Source organism: Siniperca chuatsi, linkage group LG4, assembly GCF_020085105.1.
Source record: "Siniperca chuatsi isolate FFG_IHB_CAS linkage group LG4, ASM2008510v1, whole genome shotgun sequence".
NCBI classification, from domain to species: domain Eukaryota; kingdom Metazoa; phylum Chordata; class Actinopteri; order Centrarchiformes; family Sinipercidae; genus Siniperca; species Siniperca chuatsi.
In genome coordinates this window covers 4462257-4481345 of record NC_058045.1, presented here as the reverse complement: position 1 = coordinate 4481345, position 19089 = coordinate 4462257, and the positions used below count along the sequence as shown (strand labels likewise).

The 19089-nt window shown below is 38.8% G+C and overlaps 2 protein-coding genes across 13 annotated transcripts in view; one reads left to right on the top strand and one right to left on the bottom strand.

Moving 5' to 3' along the window:
- The first annotated feature begins 177 nt into the window (after positions 1 to 177).
- On the top strand, positions 178 to 12486 carry sv2 (synaptic vesicle glycoprotein 2). Of its 3 annotated transcripts, none has more exons than XM_044194317.1 (14): positions 178 to 314; positions 1253 to 1325; positions 2197 to 2295; positions 2902 to 3063; positions 3557 to 3719; positions 3963 to 4084; positions 4665 to 4828; positions 4918 to 4998; positions 5415 to 5513; positions 6224 to 6312; positions 6602 to 6729; positions 8609 to 8704; positions 9932 to 10091; positions 11301 to 12486. In XM_044194317.1, the coding sequence occupies exons 1-14, from the start codon at positions 237 to 239 to the stop codon at positions 11482 to 11484; spliced, it is 1698 nt and encodes a 565-aa protein (XP_044050252.1). In that variant the 5' UTR covers positions 178 to 236; the 3' UTR covers positions 11485 to 12486. The 3 variants fall into 3 exon arrangements, with proteins under 3 accessions (XP_044050252.1, XP_044050251.1, XP_044050253.1); XM_044194316.1 differs by having other exon boundaries at positions 184 to 314; positions 1253 to 1318; XM_044194318.1 differs by lacking the exon at positions 1253 to 1325 and having other exon boundaries at positions 186 to 314.
- An 809-nt stretch (positions 12487 to 13295) lies between these two features.
- Positions 13296 to 19089, bottom strand: part of LOC122875048 (AP-3 complex subunit beta-2) — a 48447-nt gene continuing 42653 nt past the window's right edge. For 6 of the 10 annotated variants that reach the window (XM_044193789.1, XM_044193791.1, XM_044193792.1 and 3 more), the window contains 2 exons: positions 18309 to 18447; positions 13296 to 16811 (listed from right to left, as the gene is read on the bottom strand). In XM_044193789.1, the coding sequence (XP_044049724.1) occupies positions 16625 to 16811; positions 18309 to 18447 (326 nt within the window). In that variant the 3' untranslated portion in view covers positions 13296 to 16624. The remainder of the gene's footprint in view (positions 16812 to 18308; positions 18448 to 19089) is intronic. The other 4 variants (XM_044193790.1, XM_044193793.1, XM_044193795.1 and 1 more) reach the window with 1 other exon arrangement.

The window sequence follows — 19089 nt, the reverse complement described above, 5'->3', positions numbered from 1 at the left end:
ACCGACTGACAGGAGGAGACGCTCAGGACGTGCAAACCGCCGCTGTCTTTTTACTTCCTGGTCCTCCTACTTGTCAGGTTAGCTTCAGTGTTAGCTCGCCAGAAGGCTTGGCAGTCATGAGACAGATGCAGCCGTTGAAACAGTAACATGGAGCTGGACAGGGATGCAATTGAATAGCTAAACAGCCCACAGCTTAGTGCCCATATTAGAGACTTTGGGGATGTCTCGTCACGTGCATGCCGGAGACGCGGAGGCGCGTGAGCCGCTTCTCAGCGGTGACTACCTGGAGCCACACGAGCTGGACTCAGATGAAGGTAAAAGTTGTGCTACTCCATCACTTCACTTCATCACTAACTGCGGTTTAACTCGTGTTTAATTTACTAACCAGGCACACAGCGAGCAGTTCTTACCTTATTAAGCTTTAATATATATTTTTTGTTTCCTTTCAAGGACCCCAAAGCAGAGTTATTTCTGTAATCATGTTTTTATCCAGGCACCCACATCTAAAGGTGTTATTTGCAGGCTATCAAGACACATGATTTGTAGCGTATGACACATATCCATCCAAGATTCACTTGCAGGTAGTGGTGGAAAGTAACTAAGCAAGATTTTGTAAGATTTTGAGGAACATTTCAGAGGGAAATATTGAACTTTTCACTCCACCACATTTATTTGACAGCTACAGTTACTCTGCGTATTCCCATTTTACATAAACAAAACATATACCAGCCTTATAAAATACAGTGTTGTTAAATGATTAAACCTGTGGTTTCTAAGTAGTTCAAACTTGCTCCACCTCAACCAGCTACAACAGGAAAATGCTGTTTACACTTTCACAATCTAACAATGCCATATATAATAATATATCGGTCACAGGGGACATTTTAAGGCAGAACGAGTACTTTTACTCTTGATACTTTAAGTACATTTAGCTGATAACACGTAAATACTTTTACTTACTTAAGTTTTTGAATGCAGGACTTTTACTTGTAGTGAAGTGTTTTTATACTGTTGTATTGGTATTTTTACTTAAGTAGCTGAATACATTGAATCATTTTCATTACCAATTAAGCCTTTCATTTGTAGATTGTCAGAAAAATTCCAAGCAACTATTTTGATAATTTGATAGTTAAATCAAAGTTACTTAACTAAACATATCAAGCAAAAAATGCCAAATATTTGATGGTTCTATCTTCTCAATTGGGAGAATTTGCTGTTTTCCCTTCACTTAAATTATAGTAAATTTCTTTAGGTGTGGGGCTGTTGGTTGGACAAAACAAGACATATGGAGTTGCCGTTTCCTTGGACTCAAGAAATTGTAATGGGTATTTTTCACTATTTTCTGATGTTTTCTAGACCACGCAATTAATCTCTTATTTTAGAAAATAAATGGCAGATTAATTGATGATAAAAAAATTAGCTGCAGTTAGCTGCAGCCCTAGATTAATCTGCTAATTATTTTAATTTTTCGATTTTCCAAATAGTTTCTGTTTAATTTTCTGTCAATCGATAAATCCACTAATTGTTTCAGCTCTACACACTATAGATGGCTCCTTCATTATACTATGCACAGACACATATGTATGTCAGTTAGTTTGTGGTCATTTTGTGAAAAACAAATTTATTTAGGAATATGCACCATGTGAGCACAATATAAACTAAATAAAATTAGTTTTAGAACTAGATTTTGACACAGGGCTCCTACAAGACAAGGCCATAAGGTTACATAATACTGTAGGAACCAGTTGATATTCTACTTTCATGGTGCAAATTCCCAGAAAATCTGCTATTAATGAAATATCCAAAAGGCAACTGACACACAGTGAATGCCTGATGTGCATCATCTTATTGAAAAATTCCAGCTTCATTTTAAATATTCTAAAAACCAACAACTTTATCTGTAGTGAGAATTTCTTCTTCATGACTCCATACTGCAAGAAAAGGAGTCAAGTGCTATGATCACTGGACGAGACCTCTGTCAGTGTGTGGTCAAGTAGTAAAGGGTCATCTGTCACTGTAGTTTACCCAGGTTCCTGTCAGCTATCATTAATCTTTCATCTCATTCATGCTAAGTTTATGGCTTGATATGTACCAACAAAATGAAGGTCTGAAGCTTTTGTAATAACTTAAATACCCCTTGTATCTGGAACCTCTGTTTCACTTGACCCATTTGTGTGATTTCTGCTGCTTTTTTAGGTGAAGTCATTTTCGACAGGGGCGCATCAAACATCAGACGTGATGCTGGTGGGAGTGCGCAGAGAAGATTGACGTATGAGGAAGCAGTAGAGGAAGCAGGTAATATAAAGTTTGGTAGTGTTGTAGTTACTTTCACTGGTATTGAAGTCGTTTTTGTGTTGCATCACAAGTACAATAAGATGTAAAGTTAAACAAATGCAAAAGTCAACATATTATTGGTGTGAATCCAGTTTTTGAGGATTTATATATCTCACTTTAAACTGGAGGATTAAATGCTTCTGCACAGAACATTCAACCCTTTGGCTTGTAAAACTCAAAATGGTTGGTTCAGCGGAAAAATGCATCGTCCACAAGCTAAAAACATGGTATTATTTTCATAGTCTATTAAATCTTTATAGAAATACAACGTTTTGACCTAACAGTGGCAATGTAGATACAAAGCTGACATAGGAACATATTCAAAATATAATTTGTGAAAGAATTCAGCTCAGTTTTTGCCACATTCATTAGATTTTACAGTGTCTTTAAAACTTATACATGCTGACATATTTATTCAGCAATATAAATTAATGCTGCTTTAAGGTGTCTGTTGACCTTACTGGGCAGAACAGCTAGACTACATTACCGTTGAATATATCCAAAATAGGCCTACAGATACTATGGATAACTTTGTTTATTCACTCTTTGTTCTGCTTTTGCTCTCAGGTTTTGGTTTGTTCCACTGGCTGCTGTTGGTGGTGTGTGGTTGGGCCAATGCCAGCGACGCTGTGGAGATTTTCTGTGTGTCTTTTCTCCTGCCAACGGCGCGCTGCGATCTGCTGCTGAGCTCTTCAGACATGGGCCTGCTGACTGCCAGCATTTTCCTCGGTGAATCACAATCATTTAATAAATCCGTTATCGCATCTGAGCTGCGGCAGATCGACAGAAAATTAATCGGCAATTGTTTTGATAATTGATAAATTGTTTCAGCAATTTTTAAATCAAAAATGCAAAATATTTTTCTGCTTCCTTTGTCATACATGACAGTAAATTGGATATCTTTGGGTTTTAGATGAAAAGTCAGAGGATCACTAAAGTTAACAAGTTGCAGCCATGTCTGAAAATGTATTTTTTTAATTACCTCCTCAGCTTGCCTTCTGCTCCCTGAGTCCCACCTTATTCTGTCACTCAGATGTATTATATATATTTTTGGGCATAACATCTTAAATATAGGAAAAAGAAGAATCATTGAAAGAAATCAAAACTCATGACATTTAAGAGAAGATGCTCAGTGTAAAAGGACAAAATACCCACTTATTATAAAAACAAATGAATACATTATTGTCTCGTTACAGTCATATTCTTAATTCCTGTTTTCTAGGAATGATGGTGGGCGGCTACATGTGGGGATACTTGGCTGACCGGAGGGGGCGTCGCAGGGTCTTGGTCGTGTCCCTGACAGTCAACGGGCTGTTTGGAGGTCTGGCCAGCGTGGCTCCGTGGTTCTGGCTCTTCCTGCTGCTGCGGTTCATCAGTGGCATCGGGTGAGCACACGATTTGCGTATTTTTATGTTTTTTAATTTAGATGTTGTCATTTAGCTAACATCCACACACTGAATTACTCATAGTGCCCTCATTATACCAACCAGTGTAACTCTTTGAATCGCTAGAATAGGCCTCCAAAATGAATCAGTTTTGATAAAACTGACTAGATTTCTTCTTATAAGTAAACAGCTTAAAAAATATGGCTAGACAGCTCAAGAATAAAAATTTCTTCCCCTCTGTAGGGTCGGTGGGTCGATCCCTGTTATCTTCTCCTACTTCTCAGAGTTTATGCCTCGTTGGAGGAGAGGTGCAATGATCAGCGCTCTGGCCACCTTCTGGATGGCAGGAAACATCCTGGCTGCAGGTGGGAAGATACATGACTCCCATACATTAAACGATATCAGTGTTGCAGGATAAAAACATGATGTCATAAAAGTTATAAGCACAAGTTCTGCTACCACCGCCCTGAAATTAGCCTTAAACGTATCCTGTCTTGAAATGAAGTGTTAGAATGAAGTGGAAATTCTGACCTTGTTAGTAGTCGTGAAGAACGTCAAGGGGTTAACAAATCATGAGGAATCAATCGGAAGTCTTGTGCCTCTCTTCCATTAGCCTCGGCTCGACAATGTATTCTCCATTTTCTCATATAACGTTTTGTTTCATTAACCTTTCTAAAAAGCTGAAACATGCTAGTGGGGTTTTCTGTCCATATTCTATTACTGTACTGGCTAGTCACAATTTTATCATTTATCATTTTAACCAAGATAAAACAACAATTATTTTAACCAAGCTTAAATGTTATAGATTCCAGATCTGAAAAGCAAAAAATGCCCCTAAAATAAGAATTTTGGAGACATTTTATTTATTTTTTTATTCTTGAAATGGGATATGTGTAGCCCTGTGTGTTTAGGAGTGAGTGACTGTCTGTGTGTTTCTGTCTGCAGGTCTTGCCTGGTTGGTGATTCCAAGAACCTGGGTACACTTTTCTCTGGGATCACTGGACTTCCAGAGCTGGAGACTGTTTGTGGTGCTCTGCTCTGTTCCCAGCCTCACTTCGGCCCTCCTCTTCAGGCTGCTCTTGCCTGAAAGCCCCAAGTTCCTCATGGAGGTATTTAAAGGCCAGACCAGTGCTTGTGTTTGCAGGCAGCTTTTTCTTCTGAGCTGTCTTTGAGATTTTTTGTGCCCTGCCTTTGCCAGGCTGCCCGGGAGAAGGAGGCGATCCACGTCTTCCAAGTGATGTTTGAGCTGAACATGTGGGGAAAAGGAAAGGATTTCCCGGTACGAGCTAAATGACGTTCCTATATGCCTCTACGATTCATTATTATTGTTTGCTGTAGAAATTGATTGTGTTTAGCTTAATTAGACAGTGATAAAACACAGGAGTGAAGTGGTGAAAATGATAAAATACACAGAAATGACAAATAATAAAACAACAAATATTTAAACAAATATTGGACCCAAGAAACACAAGACAGCAGACAAATTATATGAACTGCAAAGACACGAATTACATGGCAAAGGACCTGAAAATGAACACACAGTGCAAAAGGTGAAATCAAAAGGGAAGTGATATTTGTAATGAATGTGTAAATTATTTTGATGTAATTTGTTCAAGTTCTCTAAACACTCCTTCCTTCATTTTACAGTACTATCTACTGTAAGTGTAACGACTCTTATCTTGAACTCTTTTGAAGGAATTTGGTTTGTGTACCAGCCCCAAGCAAAGAGAGGAACCGGAGGAGACCAGAACTCTGGGTTCACGTAAAGAGAGACTTGCTTGTATTTTGAAAAAGGTAATGTCACAAACCCGGACAAAGTTTGGTTTCTGTAAAATGTCAGTAAATAGTCAATATATAATATATTATAAATTAAAATCTAAGTCTTCAAATATCCTGTTTTGTTCCAACAACAATCCAAAAACCAAAGATATTCAGCTCACTATCATATAAAACAGAGAAAAGCCAAAGGAAATCATCACATTTGAGAAGCTGGGACTGGTGAATTTTTGCTTGAAAAATATCAAAATGGCTGCTGATTATTTCCTGTCGATTGACTAATTATTTCAGCTTCTGTCCAGGTTTACTGTGTGGTTATTTGATTTAACACGTTAATTTAGGAATATGCAACATGTAAACACAAAACTGAAAAGAATTAAGGTCATAAAACAGGACTTTGACATGGGGACCCTCCTTAAGATGGAGCCTTAAGATAAAGTACTAAAGCAGGACCCACCTTAAGGCCTTTATCGTGTGCTTCAGATGTGCATTTTTCAAAACATATTCTCAATAGAATAAAGTAGTTGACACACAGTATGACTGGACTTTAGGGGCTCTGGAGTTTTGTGGCCCCGTGGCAGTTGCCTGCTTTGCCCAGTTGTGAAGTAGTCATTAATGTGTGTGTGTGTGTGTGTGTGTGTGTGTAGTTATTCCTTTGTAATAAGAATATTCTCTTGATTATTGCTGATTAATTATTTCACAAACAATTTCTTTCGTTTGACTTGCAGGGCTTGGTTCCCATTAAACAGATGTTTAATGGTCCTCTCAAATCCAGGAGCATCGTTCTGCTCATCATCTTCTACAGCATCTCCTTCGGGTGAGAAATCTGCCCGTCTACATTCACACATTATACTTCTGTTGTCGGGTACAAGTTCAGGGCTTGTATTTCAACACGGCTAAACTACAGAGGGCAGCAGTGAGCGCTAACCATTTGAAATACTTTATCTTTAACAACCAGATATCTATATCTGTGATGCTTCGTGCCAAACTACTGCAGTGTCAGTGTAGGGTTTAGGCATATATAAGTATAGTTTTACATTAAAAACTTGGCAACTGTATCCTTTATTGTAATCCAAATACTCAAATCCCTTTATGTGTGTGTGTAGTTACTACGGGCTGTGGATGTGGTTCCCGGAGCTGTTTGAGAGAATTGAGAACGGCGGCTCGCCGTGTGCCAACGTGTCCCTCCCGTCTCCACTCCACAACCAAAGCTGCTACCCGGTCAAAACAGCAGGTGTGTATCTGGGATGACAATTATATTCGCTCGACATCTTAACATTTAGTGGATTTTTTTATATCAAAGGCTAGACAAGGCAGGAAAAAAAAGACTGAAAACACTCAGGGTATTTTTAGACTTCTGGATCATAGCAAGGGTGTAATTTACAGGGGGGAGACAGGGGACATGTCAGAAGGCAGTATTGGACCCCTTCCATTTTTTTAGTCCGAAAACTAACGTTATATTAAAAAAAAAATAACGGGAGAAACGGCGAGCACTAGGACCACACGAAAACAGCGCCTGCTCAAGCTCAGAAAGAGAACAGGGAGGCAGACAGCACAGGAGGAGAACAGGGAGGCAGGCAACACAGGAGGAGAACAGGGAGGCAGGCAACACAGGAGGAGAACAGGGAGGCAGACAACACAGGAGGAGAACAGGCAGGCAGACAACACAGGAGGAGAACAGGCAGGCAGACAACACAGGAGGAGAACAGGGAGGCAGACAACACAGGAGGAGAACAGGCAGACAGCACAGGAGGAGAACAGGCAGACAACACAGGAGGAGCACAGGCAGACAGACAGCACAGGAGGAGAATAGGGAGGCAGACAACACAGGAGGAGAACAGGGAGGCAGACAACACAGGAGGAGCACAGGCAGGCAGACAACACAGGAGGAGAACAGGGAGGCAGACAACACAGGAGGAGAACAGGCAGACAGCACAGGAGGAGAACAGGCAGACAACTCAGGAGGAGCACAGGCAGACAGACAGCACAGGAGGAGAACAGGGAGGCAGACAACACAGGAGGAGAACAGGGAGGCAGACAACACAGGAGGAGAACAGGGAGGCAGACAGCACAGGAGGAGAACAGGGAGGCAGACAGCACAGGAGGAGAACAGGCAGGCAGACAACACAGGAGGAGAACAGGGAGGCAGACAACACAGGAGGAGAACAGGCAGACAACTCAGGAGGAGCACAAGCAGACAGGCAACACAGGAGGAGAATAGGGAGGCAGACAACACAGGAGGAGAACAGGGAGGCAGACAACACAGGAGGAGAACAGGGAGGCAGACAACACAGGAGGAGAACAGGCAGACAGACAACACAGGAGGAGAACAGGGAGGCAGACAACACAGGAGGAGAACAGGGAGGCAGACAACACAGGAGGAGAACAGGGAGGCAGACAGTGGGGTGGTAGAGAACATAGTTGCAGCAGACTTTGTAGTGATGAAAAGATTGTTTCGTTCACCCGCCACTAGTGAAACGACTCTTTGGTTCTGTAATTTTTAATAGGCTCTGACCCTGAAAGGCAAAGAGCTCCCAAACTCCCAAAGAAGTGCTCCTTGAACATGTTTATTTAAATATTTTGTTTTTCCTTGCATGTTTCATGTTCTCTCTGTGAACATGAAAATTTGATCTAAATTGCCCCATAGGTTTGAATGTTTTGTGTCAATGTATGTGTCTGGAATGAATCGGTAAGCTTTATTTTATGTGTAAACAAATTCCAAGAAGTTTCTTGGAAAGAACTATATAATTTGATTGTAATTATAGGGAAAATAGCGAGAGTGTTAAGTGGGTAGACTTCCATTTAACTAATTCCAAGCGTAACCTAGAGACTAACCTAGTCTACAGACAAGAATACAATTCAGAATAAACGAAGAATTAAGTTTTCAATAATAAATGAAAAATGAATGCATATTTACTTGGGTTTAAATTGAGCTTTTCTTTATTTTTCCATATAATCAGTACCAATTTATGTTGTTCCTTCCAGAAGAATTACGGACCTGTAACATAAAGCATTACCGATTGTGTCCGACCCCACTGCATGCTGGGATAGGAATGCATGTTTTTTTTTACTGTCCTCACTTAACCTTCCTGTGTCTGTTCCTCACCTGACAGTGTATATGGAGGGCTTCATCATTGCTGCATCAAACTTACCGGGAAACATCTTCACCATTCTTATGATAGACAGCACAGGAGGAAAGGCTTTACTGTGTGAGTCTGTCGTCTATAAAATGGTATCTCACTTTAATTCAGGAGATGTGTTGTGATTCACTGTCCTAAGTCTCAAGTCGTGTCTTACTCTTCAAGCTCAAAAGAAGCTGGGATTTATTTTTATTTTTTTCAACTATTAATTACTTTGAATATATTTATGCACTTCTTTACCACACTGCGCTTCACACTTAATTAGTTATAGCTATTAATACCTTTGTTCTTATGTCCAGTAAGACAAAAAGTTCTCCTGATCACAGCTTCCTTTCACTGGGTTACCTCCACACCTGTCATTACAAGAATATTAAATAATCTGTGACCAGTAGCAAATGTTAAGTATCTCAAGAATCAAAAGTTTTTATCCCATATTGTTGGGTTCAGATTTTATTTAATGCAGGTTTTATCCTGTATTGGTTTGTAATGCTGCTCTCATTGGACCGCCCTGTATAAATAAAGATTTAATGAATCGCCATTCTTAAAGAAGACATGTGTAAATTAGTTAATTAAATCGAAATCCAACAAGAAACATTTGAGCGAAGAGGTATTACTGTACAACAGAATGCAAAATACACTAATAAGTAAGTTCCATTTGTTTATATTTCCTAGAGAACTATTATTTTTATTTTAGGTTGGTGAAGTCTGTTCCAAAAAGGAAAGTTTTTTTTTTTTAATGTGGAAATCTCAGTACCTGGACAAATAATCCTTTGGTCACTTGTATTGATCAACAGCACCATCAGCCACCCAGCAGTATATACAGTTACGACACATACAGTTGCCAGTTTATTAGGTACCTAAGGTTATAATGTTTGGAGGCTGTAGTTTGTGATGCTGTTGAATTGTATAATACTTTGTTCACCTCATTTATATCACAAAGGGTAGTCCTCCAATTACCAGCTTTCTCCGCTGCCTGTGTAAGCTGGACATAACTGCACAACTACAATCTGACATTACCATTAATCACACACAGCTCATGAACTGACTCCTGCATAACTCCTGTTACACCAAGAATGTTACGCAGGACTTTTTGGGGGGTAAAATAGTGTCCCCGGAACTTACTTTAGACCCTAGTCCCTGCGGTGGAAACACACTGAGTTCCTCCAAAGGGTCCTAGTCCCTGGGGAAAGTCTCTGCGGTGGAAACGCAACTGTAGAGTAGAGAATAAACAGCCAGTTTCACACTTTGAATCCTTGTCTGACCCTAAATCTCTCCACCTCTTTGTTGTGTCTCCAGCCTTCAGTCTGCTGGTGTCCAGTCTGAGCGTCTTCCTCATCTATGTGGTCCAGACCAAAGCCCAGAGTGTGGCCCTCTCCTGTGTCTTCAGCGGCGTGTCAGTGATAGCCTGGAACGCCCTGGATGTGTTGGGGACAGAGCTCTATCCCACCCACCTACGGTATCTTCTCTTGAAGCTCAACTTAAGTTCAGCAAAGTCCATAATAGTGGCTAAAACATGGTGGTTTAGATTTCTCTCTCAATTTGGATTTTTAATTATCAATATGTTTGTTTTTTTAACTTAAAAAGTGGTTCCCAACCTGAGGATCACCCAGCAAAGGGGTCCTGCAAAAAAAAAAAAAATAAAAAATAAAATAAATTAAAAAAATATATATATATATATATATATATATATATATATATATATATATATATATATATATATATATATATATATATATATATATATATATATATATATATTATTACACACACACAGACAGTGGTGTGAAAAAGTGTTTTCCCCGTTCCTGATTTTATGGTGGAGTCATGAACACTGACCTTAACTGAGGCGAGTGAGGCCTGCAGTTCTTTGGATATTGTTGTGGGGTCCCTGAATGGCTGAAGAAGAACAAAATGAAGACTTTGGAGTGGCCTAGTCAAAGTCCTGACCTGAATCCTATTGAGATGCTGTGGCATGACCTTAAAAAGGCAGTTCATGCTCGAAAACCCTCCAATGTGGCTGAATTACAACAATTCTGCAAAGATGAGTGGGCCAAAATTCGTCCACAGCGCTGTAAAAAACTCATTGCAAGTTATCACAAACGCTTGATTGCAGTTGTTGCTGCTAAGGGTGGCCCAACCAGTTATTAGGTTTAGGGAGCAATCACTTTTTCACACAGGGCCATGTAGGTTTGGATTTTGTTTTCCCTTAATTATAACAACCTTCATTTAAAAACTGCATTTTGTGTTTACTTGTGTTATCTTTGACTAATATTTAAATTTGTTTGATGATCTGAAACATTTAAGTGTGACACACATGCAAAAAAATAAGAAATCAGGAAAGGGGAAAACACTTTTTCACACCACTGTATTACTGTCATTTTTTTATGTTTGTGCCTTTGACCTAATATGATGCTTCCTTTTCTTTATTTTTTTTCAGCCTAGATTGCACATAGTACACATTGCAAATTTTCGGGACAAACATTAAGTAGAAGGTCTATGTGATTCAGTTTTGTCAGTGGACAAAATTCTCAAAATATATCAGCAGGAAACAGTTTTGGGGAAAGTGTGAGCTCATGCATTTATTAAATTAGCTCTGTTGTTAGTAAATACGCCCACAGCTGCTCACGTCCAGGTGTTTCTTTTGTTCTTTCTTTCTTTCTTTCAGGTCATCTGCTCTCGGTTTCTTCACAGGAGTGGGCCGAGTGGCAGCGATCATGGGTAACATAGCCTTTGGAAAGTTGGTGGACACAAACTGTGCCGTACCGGTCCTGCTGGTGTCGGCTCTGCTGCTGACTGGAGGACTGGTGGCTCTTCTGCTTCCACAAACCAGGCAGACTGAGCTCACCTGATGGCTCAGACTCTAAATCACATTAATTTAAATTAATAAATTATTAGCAATCATTCTCTTAATGTCCTTATGGAAGCAGACTGGAGGATTGCTGACTTTTGTATTTCCTGTTTCTGCTCCCAGAGGATTTTTGAATCCTGTGCCTTCTGTCATCTCTCTGTGCCTTTTATGGTGCCTCATTTAAAATGCCAACAACAAGAGAAATTGTCAAAAGACAGTGGGCTCTCTCCACCTTCCAAGAATTATTATTCAGGAAAGTGAGTAGGAAGAAAGAGAAGTATATACCACAGTATATATTGTGAGCTTGTGAGGATTAAAATCCTTACCAGACGTGAGTATGAATCGTCAAGGACACCTTTAAAACGTTTCAGTCTCTAAACTCTAAAACATATCTTCTAAATTAAAAAAAAGTGAACATGATGTTGAGTTTCTGGAGTATAATCAGTGATTGGATTAGAGGCTGATGTGCGCCTCATATATATAAAAGTGTCCTTGTTTATGTCACCTTGAACTCAAAAGGATCTCGTAGGATGTTTCAGGCTTTTACGTGGCGTGTCTGATTATCTGGTTCACAGACCTGCACAGCCATTACGTAATATATTAGCAAATATCTGATCTAAAAAAAAAAAAATCACAAGTGTCCTTTTTTTTTAAAAACTTCAAATCATGTGTGCATCTATGCAATTCAGGATCATTTTCACTGTAAAAGTGGATAATTCTGTACCCAATCTGTCATTTTCCTGCTCAAACTGGACCACACCAGTTCAGCATTCCTGTAGAAAACCAAAGATTGCTAATTTCACATCACAATCATTGTAAAAGGACCAGAACAGGTACAGAAGAACAAACCTTTACATCAGCCTGAGTGACCACGTTGCTGATGGTTTCATATTCCCATCAGTGATTCTGTAAAGCTGTCTGTTTCAGACAGCGTTCAAAATACTTTGTGACTACTGAAGCAGTTTGTTTGTTTTTTAAATAAACACTACTTTTGTTCATCTCAGCTGTGTGTGTGTTGTGGTGTAATATCACCTACACTCTCATAGAGCTCAGGGTTTACCGAACACCAGTGGTAGACGATGTATTCAGTCCCTTTACTTGAGTAAAAGTACATAAGTATTATCAGCTAAATGTACTTAAAGTATCAAGAGTAATAGTACTTGTCCTGCAGTAAAGTGTCCCCTGTGACTGATATATTATTATATATGACATTATTAGATTGTAAATGTGTGAGCATCATTTTACAGTTGTAGCTAGTTGAGGTGGAGCAAGCTTGAACTACTTTGTTCATGTTAAAAACCACTGGTTTAATCTTTTGCAATGCATTGTATTTCATAAGCCATGTGTTTTGTTTATGTAGAATCTGGAAAGTAACTGCAGCTGTCAAATAAATGTAGTGGAGGAAAAAGTACAATATTTCCCTCTGAAATGTAGTTAAATAAAGTAGCATAAAATGGAAATACTCAAGTAAAGTACAAGTTCCTCAAGATTGTACTTAAGTAAATGTACTTAATTACTTTCCACCACTTTTGAAAACACTAGAAAATGAGGACGTCCCCTGAAATTATTTGACATGCGTTCAGGAAAATGTCTTCTGTATTTTGCAACAGTATGCTACAAAGAGGCCACACTTGTGGTAGAAACTCTGAACAGATGGATGAGTATGTTTTGAGAAAATACAGCAGGCTGTTTACAACTTCCTTTTTTCCTATCATTACTCAAACTGCCAGTGTTTTGAGCTCAACGTGTTTACTGTCCCTTCAATAATTACAACTGCCAGTTTGCTTAGTTTTCCATAAAACAGAAGACACATGACAATGTATCTGTATTTTTTATTTGTATAATAAATAAACCTGTAATACTTCACATTTCACAACCACACACAAGAGTATGATAAACCATACTTTTGGATATTTGATAGCAGATGCAGATAAAACAAATCGTCAGACATGAATTATGATTTTGGAAAATTATTTTATCCAACTGTTTCCTTGAAAGCATTCTCTTTTTCAGTAGACTTTTACATTAAAAGCAGAGTTTCTTACTCTTAACATTCTTCATCATGACTGTGCTGCAGTGAAATTTCAGGTGTGTGTGGTAAAATGGTAAACAATGCAAACGGGCACAAAAAGGCTAAAATAAAACCGTCCATTGCTGCTGCTCGGTTCTCTGACGAGGGCTGAAGCTTGACTGTAATGTACTCCTTTGGTAAAACAGTAAAGAAACAATAAATAAATACACAGATAATGTGTTAAAGATAAGAAACGTGCAGCGGCTGGACACATGAGGGTCCATAAGAAAAGAGAAGCCACATGACCTCTGACTCGAAATCAAAATATAAAAAGGCATGAAAACAGTGTTGCTTGACAAATGAGATCAAGGCATCACTCAACTTGAAAATGTTTGACGTTATCATAAGCACTATTTCAGTTATAATCTCTAGGTATTAAAATTCATGCTCATAAACTAAATTCTACCTTTACATAGAGTCAAACTGAAATTTGGGAAAAGTTTGTTTACCAATAAATATAAGCTGTGAGCGTGTTTAGGTAGGGAAGGCTACATTTTAATCCTAAATTAGTTTTTTTTGGGTGGGAAATACGCCTCTTTGCTGTCTTGCCAAACGTTAGATGAGAAGATCGATACCACCCTTACGTTTGTGTGTAGTGAATATGTAGCTAAAGAGAGCAGCCCGTTAGCTTAACACAATTACTGGAAACGGGGGGAAACAGCTAGCCTGGTTCTGTCCAGAAGTAACTAAATCCACCTCTAAAGCTCGCTAATTAACACATCATGTTCGTTTAATCCGTACAAAAACCAGAGTGTAAAAACGACAAATTGTGTTATCTTGTTACGTTTGGACAGAGCCAGGATAGCGGTTCTAAGCTAAGCTAAGCTAAGCACCTCCTGACATTAGCTTACGGTAGCGATTCGAGTGGTATCGTTCTTCTCATCTAACTCTCGGCAAGGAAGCAAATAAGCTCATTTCCCAAAATGTCGAATTATTTCTTTAAAAATCCATTAAACCTTGTTCTAAAAGCAAAGTTTCAACCATGAATTTGATAAGCAAAACGATTAGTCGATCGACAGAAAATTAATTGGCAGCTATTTTGATCGGTTTGGTTTAATTCTTTTTTTTTGCCAAAATGCGAAGAAGAAAAAAACTGATTCCAGCTTCTCGAATGTAAATATTATATATATATGTTAGTTGAAGCCCTAGAATTTGGAGACTAATGTCAAGTTGATTTGTTTCAGTAATTTTTAAGATTTTTCTGCAAATCTGCCACAAATAACATTTGCATTAGAAAATTGGTTTGTTAGGCAAATTTATGAATCTACAATTAAATGTAAGGCAGGCAAATAATTTTTGAATCTTTGTAGCAGTCATCAGAATTATTTCTTGCTTGTGTCCACTGGACTGATGATTATTATGTGCTTCAGGATGATTTCAAGTCAAGTGTCATTTTGAAAACGGCCAGTTAAAGTTTGCCAGGTCAATATTCAATGTCGTCACACACACACACACACACACACACACACACACACACACACACACACAGACACACACTTTACTTATAGTAAAGTACTATAGTAAGTACTGTATTACATGTTGCAATACATACAATAACATTTATACATCTTCAGTTTTTATAAATGCCCCACTTTTGTAATGAACGTGCACTATGACAGCCAGGCAAATGCTAAAATCGCAGAATTTGAGATGAAGATCTTCCTTTATTCCCAGGAGCGTTGAGTTATTATTAACAATATTTATTGTGCCAAAATGGAATGACTCAGTTATAGGTAGTTGTTGTCTCAGTCGAACCTTCATGCTACATTCAAGTAATGACAAATGTCAAATAACTGGATGAGAATTGATTATATTGATTTTATGGTCTGTTTTTTGTGGTGACGTGTTTTTGGGGAGTTTATACCTACAGTATATAATCTATTACTTTATACTTTTATATTATCTTCATCTTAAAACAGTCTGACTGCTAATAACTAAGCTAAAAGTGAAAATTGGCGTGATACTCGTCAAAGAATAAGAATTACTTATTGGGAATTATTCTAAATAATTTCACCAAAACTCTAGCAGTAAAAACTAAATTTTCTGAGTGAAACTGGATCATTTTTTAATTGATTTTCTCAGAATATGGTTGGAGAAAGACCTCCTTTTGTTTCGACGAAAAAATTCTCAAAACAAGGTTCACTAACTTTGTGTTTTCGAAACGTTCAACCGCATCTCATGGCCAGCAAATGGAGTATGTAAGTATGGTCACGTTATGACAGGTGGTCATATTTTGGGGGGTATCGTTGGATGTGAATCGCCTCCTTTATCTTTCTCCGGTCAACACTGACTTTGAGCTCTTCCCAGCTGAAGCTGTGGCCGGTTTTAAGTCTGGTGTTTCACAGACAGCTGATGTCGCCTGTTTCCTGATCTGCTGCTACACTGTAGCTGCGCTGCAACTTTAATTCTCCTGTTTTATCAATTTTAGCTTATTTTTATCTTCTATTTTATTTTACTCTTTTTAAATCCTATTTATGTCTTTTTATATTGTCTCGTGTTTCTTTTATAACTTGTCTTAATACTTTTTTATATCTTATGTTGAAAGGTGCTCTACAAATAATTGCCTTGCTTTCATTCAGTCTCAGTCTATGACAAGCGAGTAACTCCATCTGCTTAAAAAGGCCGCAAGATGTGGTTGAAAGCTTCGAAAACAGTAAATCGACCTTGTGAAAAGAAAATCTAAGGTTTTGAACCCGTAAAAGATGCACATATCTCCAATAAATCCAATTCCTTGCTCCTCAAAGAAGGAAAGTCTGTTCCAAATAAGTATTTTTGGACATTGGCATGTAAGAAACTTTAAAAGGGGGCAAGGGATTTCATATCAGTCATGTCTGATTGTCAAAAATATCACGTACAGTACAGCTGTGGCATTCACTGAATATAGGAGTCATTTCTAAAAGTAGAGGGCTCTTGAACAAAACAACAAACTGGAATTAAACATTCTGGAAACTTCCTCACTGATTACAGGAGAATGGAGGAGATGCTACACCTGTGATGAGCCTCGGACGATATGTGAGAGGTGTGTTGGAGTGAGGGGGCAGAGGGGCAAAAGGTCGAGCGCCGGCACGCATCACTGCGTCAAAGCCAGGAGGATGTCCTTCACCAGCATGGTGCCGATCACCATTTTCTCACAGTTGACCATCAGCTGGCCGGCTCCTTCCTCCTTGGTCGCCACGGTGACCAACACCAAGCTGCCGCTGGTCACCGTCCTGCCCGCGAACCTGTGGACAGGATGATCAGGAGGAGGAACAGGAGGACTGAAGTCAAAGCAGCAAAGATCAGAAAGTATAAATGAAGCCACAGAATAAAGGAGGGATACACGTGTGTCAATCAGCAGGTTCAAACAACATGAAGAACAGTCTGACAAGTCCACAATAATGACCTAACTTGGAGTCTTTTAAACATCTACGCATGATGCTGTAAAGAAATTCGCACAAAAGCTTTCCTAAATGGCCCGTTCATTTATCTGCGATCTGTTGAGATCCTCTTTAATTTAGACAAAAACAAAATGATGGATTTTGCACCGGTGCTCTCACATTTAAAAATATTCCTGCCACTAAGAATAAGCTGAAATGACTAAAATACATTTATACTGTGTTTCTGGTGTTAAAATCGGCACACGGTTAACTTAATGAATCTAAATAAAGAATCAGAATTTCTAACCGTTGAAGGCCAAACCTGCTTTTACGTGGAGGGAAGAATAGTGCATCTTTAAATAGAGGTGGGAAATCTTGACAAAACAATACTGTGATAAGTAGTTATTAAACACTATCTTGATTCCGGTGTGTCAAGATATTTACTAAAATATTTATCATCATTTGGTAAAATGTTCAAATCAAATAAATAAGGGCATATTCTCAAGTATTCTCACCAGATCTTGTGATGATTTTTGACACAATTAGTCAAATCATTCATTTTTTGTTGTCATGAGAACTGTGAACCACAATATGAACATTAATACTTCACTATCACCCAGTTCTGCATACATATTGTGCTCCCGTGTTTAAAACATGTTATAAGATGTTATTTGATGACATTGTAGCATAAACACTGGTCCACTTTTAGCAAAACACAGAGAGATGATACATTTTGCCTGCTGTGTTTTGAGACGTTTGAAACCACTGCAGTGATTAGCCAGACGGGGGCGCTCTAATTACAGGTCAAAATGTTTGAAAAGCCAAAACTCACATTAAAAACTTAATCCAGCTATTCTTACAACTTTCACCTGTTAGCCTGATGAGGGCGCTACACCGAAAGGTTGATTCACCAAATTACAAACACAAGTTCTCATTTACCTCTGGTGGTATTTAGACACTCAGGCCAAAACAAACAGTGTCTCAGAACATGTTTTTGCAGATTAGGATTATCTTGACATGTTACTCTTTCCGTCTACCAAGTATTTTTAGATAATCACACGAAAACAACGAGCGAGGGATTTCATATCATTACTCACATCTTTACTTGCTTTACGTGCTTTTTTTTTTATTTGGGTGAACCAACCATTTAGAGCTGAAATCTGCTCCAACCACAGACATTGTGCCAGTTTGTATGTTTTATGCTACTCCACCACCGAGGTGGATATATCAACAATTCATCGATTAAAATACATTATACACACAAGCTTTACTGATTGAAATTTCAACCTGAAATGTGTGAATATACACAGGATCTCACACACACATTGCTACTTGAAGGGATGATGCATCTTTTTTGTCGCACACAGCACACTTCCTATTTTCTTTCTTTCTTCTCACCTGCACTCTTTATCTGACCCGCAGGGGACCCTGCTGAGGTTGGCAGCGGTGGTCACCCTCTGGACGATGGCGTGTTCGTTCCGGCACTTTACGTCCAGGGTTAGCTTCTCCGTGATCTCGTTCATACCCATCAGCTGACCTGTAGAGGAGTGAGCAGAGCACTTGTCAAACTGGAAAGCTCTAAAGTTGGCTGCTGCTTAGTTTCTCTCTCGTAGTAGCATAAAAGCAGTTATTACTAATACAACAATACATAACAGGGTGCTGCTTGTACAGTATCAGTGTGGGGACTCACTACAGTGCTGTTTTATATATGAAGTCAAATAAAATCAAATATATTTCAGGATATCTACCAGCTACAGACATATACAGTATTATATACAGATACTGTATATTTGGCTAACACTACAGTGATTTATACACAAGCATCTCCTGCAGCCCTTAAGGAGATTGATGTAATATTCAATACATCAATAAATGCTAATGAAACTTAAACTGGAATGCACTGATGCTTCCCACTGAACACAGTAGAGGGGTGACTCTGTTCTCTTGGTCAATTTGAAGCAACGAAGAGGCAAATTTGTGCACCACAAGCCGAGTTCAATGCCTCATGAGTTTTCAATGTAGTCTGAAAGACATTTGGCACCGAAGCAGTTTTCTCTTTAAGAACTAAGCATCTTATTTGAAAGTGGGGGCTCCCTACCCAGCATTGATTTTGGAGACTTGCAGGTCAAAAGACATCCAGTTGAAAATCTAGTTTTTCACGTCGTGATCACATATACAT

Bases quoted from the DNA above. Each gene is read 5' to 3' on its own strand.
- sv2 (XM_044194316.1), top strand. From the start codon at position 221: ATGTCTCGTCACGTGCATGCCGGAGACGCGGAGGCGCGTGAGCCGCTT. The intron at 315-1,252 runs GTAAAAGTTGTG...AAATTTCTTTAG, and splicing joins CGAGCTGGACTCAGATGAAG to GTGTGGGGCTGTTGGTTGGA. The intron at 6,313-6,601 runs GTGAGAAATCTG...GTGTGTGTGTAG, and splicing joins TTCTACAGCATCTCCTTCGG to TTACTACGGGCTGTGGATGT.